The 1,958-nt window shown below is 73.1% G+C and overlaps 1 protein-coding gene across 1 annotated transcript; it reads left to right on the top strand.

The window, feature by feature from the left end:
• Positions 1 to 881: 881 nt before the first annotated feature.
• AURANDRAFT_13176 (hypothetical protein) lies at positions 882 to 1,517 on the top strand (the record flags this gene model as incomplete). Its single annotated transcript, XM_009037387.1, has 1 exon — positions 882 to 1,517. A coding segment is annotated over one exon (636 nt), but the record flags the coding sequence as incomplete, so codon positions are not given.
• Positions 1,518 to 1,958: the final 441 nt, after the last annotated feature.

A 1,958-nucleotide genomic window follows, 5' to 3' on the forward strand; every position in this document is an offset into this window, starting at 1 on the left:
TGCTGGAGCGCATCGACGTGCGGCTGCGCTCCGACGGCGCATCGATGACCTTGCGACTGGCCTGTGACGGCGGCAAGTGGCGCACGAGCATCGAGGCCTGGCGCGGCCCCATGTCGGAGCGGTCGCGCGTCGCCGCGGCGGCCCGAGGCGATTCGATGCTCGAGATCGTCGACTCGGCGCGCGACGCGCTCAACGACGTCGTCGAGGCGCCGCCCGCGGCGGCGGCGGACGAGACCGTCGCGAAGCCGGAAGAAGAGGAGGAGTCATGGGCCGGCGCGCTCTGGGAGGTGACGCACTTTACGGGCTGCCGGTCCTGGCCGTCGCGGCGCTGGGTCGAGTCCGGCGGCGTCCACGTGCCCAAGGGCGCGACCGGCGTCGTCGCGGAATACGTCGACGGCTGGGTCCGCGCCGAGGGCTCGAGCCTCTGGATGCCCACCAAGGGCAAGTCGTCCAGCGTGCGCCTCGTCCACGTCCACAAAAAGACGACGTCGGACCAGAACCAGGAAGCTTGGAAGGAGAAGGCCGACGCGACGAAGACGGCGACGAAGAAGAAGGCGCGCGCGGATCGGCCGGCGCTCGCGGCGAACCGCCGCGGCACGGCCGTCGGCGCGCGCGCGAGCGACGTCGCGGCGGCGCCGTGCGACGACGTCGCGCCGCCGCCGCCGCTTCCGAGGGCGCCGAACCGCGCGGCGAAGCGCGCCGCGGCGTCGTCGCACAAGGACGCGCGCTACTTCTTCGACGAGAGCGCCTGGGTCGACGACGACGACGGCGCGGCGGGGCCCGCCGCGGCGATGCCCGCCGCGGCGGCGCCTCCGCCAGCCGCGGCGGCGCCTCCGCCCGCCGCCGCGGCGCCGTGGAACGCGGGCGCGGCGCTCATCAGGGCGCAGCTCGCGCGGTCCGAGCGGTGCCTCGTCGACGCGCGCCTGCTCAGCGACGCGGAGAAGTGCCTCGAGGGCGACTGCGTCTACGCGCCGGGCCTGCTCGCGGGCGACGCCTTCGGGACCGCGCTGAGGCTCGCCGAGGAGCTCTCGCGGCACGCGTCGGGCGGCGTCGTGTCGTGGAGCAGGCACCTCAAGCACGAGTCGCCGTCGTTCTCGCGGACTTTTTCTTCAGTGGTGGCCCAGCTGTCCCGCGAGTTCGACGTCGACGTCTTCGCGACGCGGCTGAACTTCTACCGCGACGGCGGCGACTGGAAGCCGTTCCACCGAGACTCCCACGCGTACTGCGGCGACGCCAAGGAGGATTTTACCATGGGCGCGAGCTTCGGCGACGCGAGGGATTTGGCCTTCCGCCACGGCGCCGGCGGTTATGAGTTTTCCTTTCCCCAGCGCGACGGCGACGTGTTCGCGTTCGGATCGTCGACGAACGAGGCGTTCCTTCATGGAATCCCGAAGCTCCGCAGCAAGAAATTAGGCGGCCCGCGCTTCTCGATCATCGCCTGGGGCCGGCGGCGAAGGCTGACGTCGAAGAACTCGACCAAAGCGGAGCGCGACGCCGCGGAGGAGGTCCGGGCGTACGAGGCGCCGCCGCCGCCGCCGCGGCGACCGGACCCGCCGCCGGAGGCGGACGACGCCCGCGCGGCGTCGGTGGTCCACCCGGACGACCTCCTCGCGCTCGTGCGCGACTTCGCGTCGAAGGCGGCGGTCGCGGCGCGCCTCAAGTCGCAGCCCGAGCGCGCCGTGCCGCGGCTGCAGCACCGGCACCTGCTCGAGGAGACGTAAGGACTCATCCTTAGCATCTAAAAACGCGGAGGGGAGGGGCTCACGTGTCGAGCGCGCCCTTGAGTTTTTCAAAGCGCTGCTCGACGGCGGAGCCGATGGAAAGAAGGTTCGCGGCCGTGAGCGCCGCGACGTCGCATAGCTGCGGCAGCTTCACCTCGGGCGGCGGCGCGACCGGCGGCGGCCGCGGCACCGGCGCGGCGGCCAGAGGCGGCGGCGCGGCGGCCAGAGGCGGCGGCG

This window comes from Aureococcus anophagefferens (assembly GCF_000186865.1).
Source record: "Aureococcus anophagefferens unplaced genomic scaffold AURANscaffold_6, whole genome shotgun sequence".
Taxonomy (NCBI): domain Eukaryota; class Pelagophyceae; order Pelagomonadales; family Pelagomonadaceae; genus Aureococcus; species Aureococcus anophagefferens.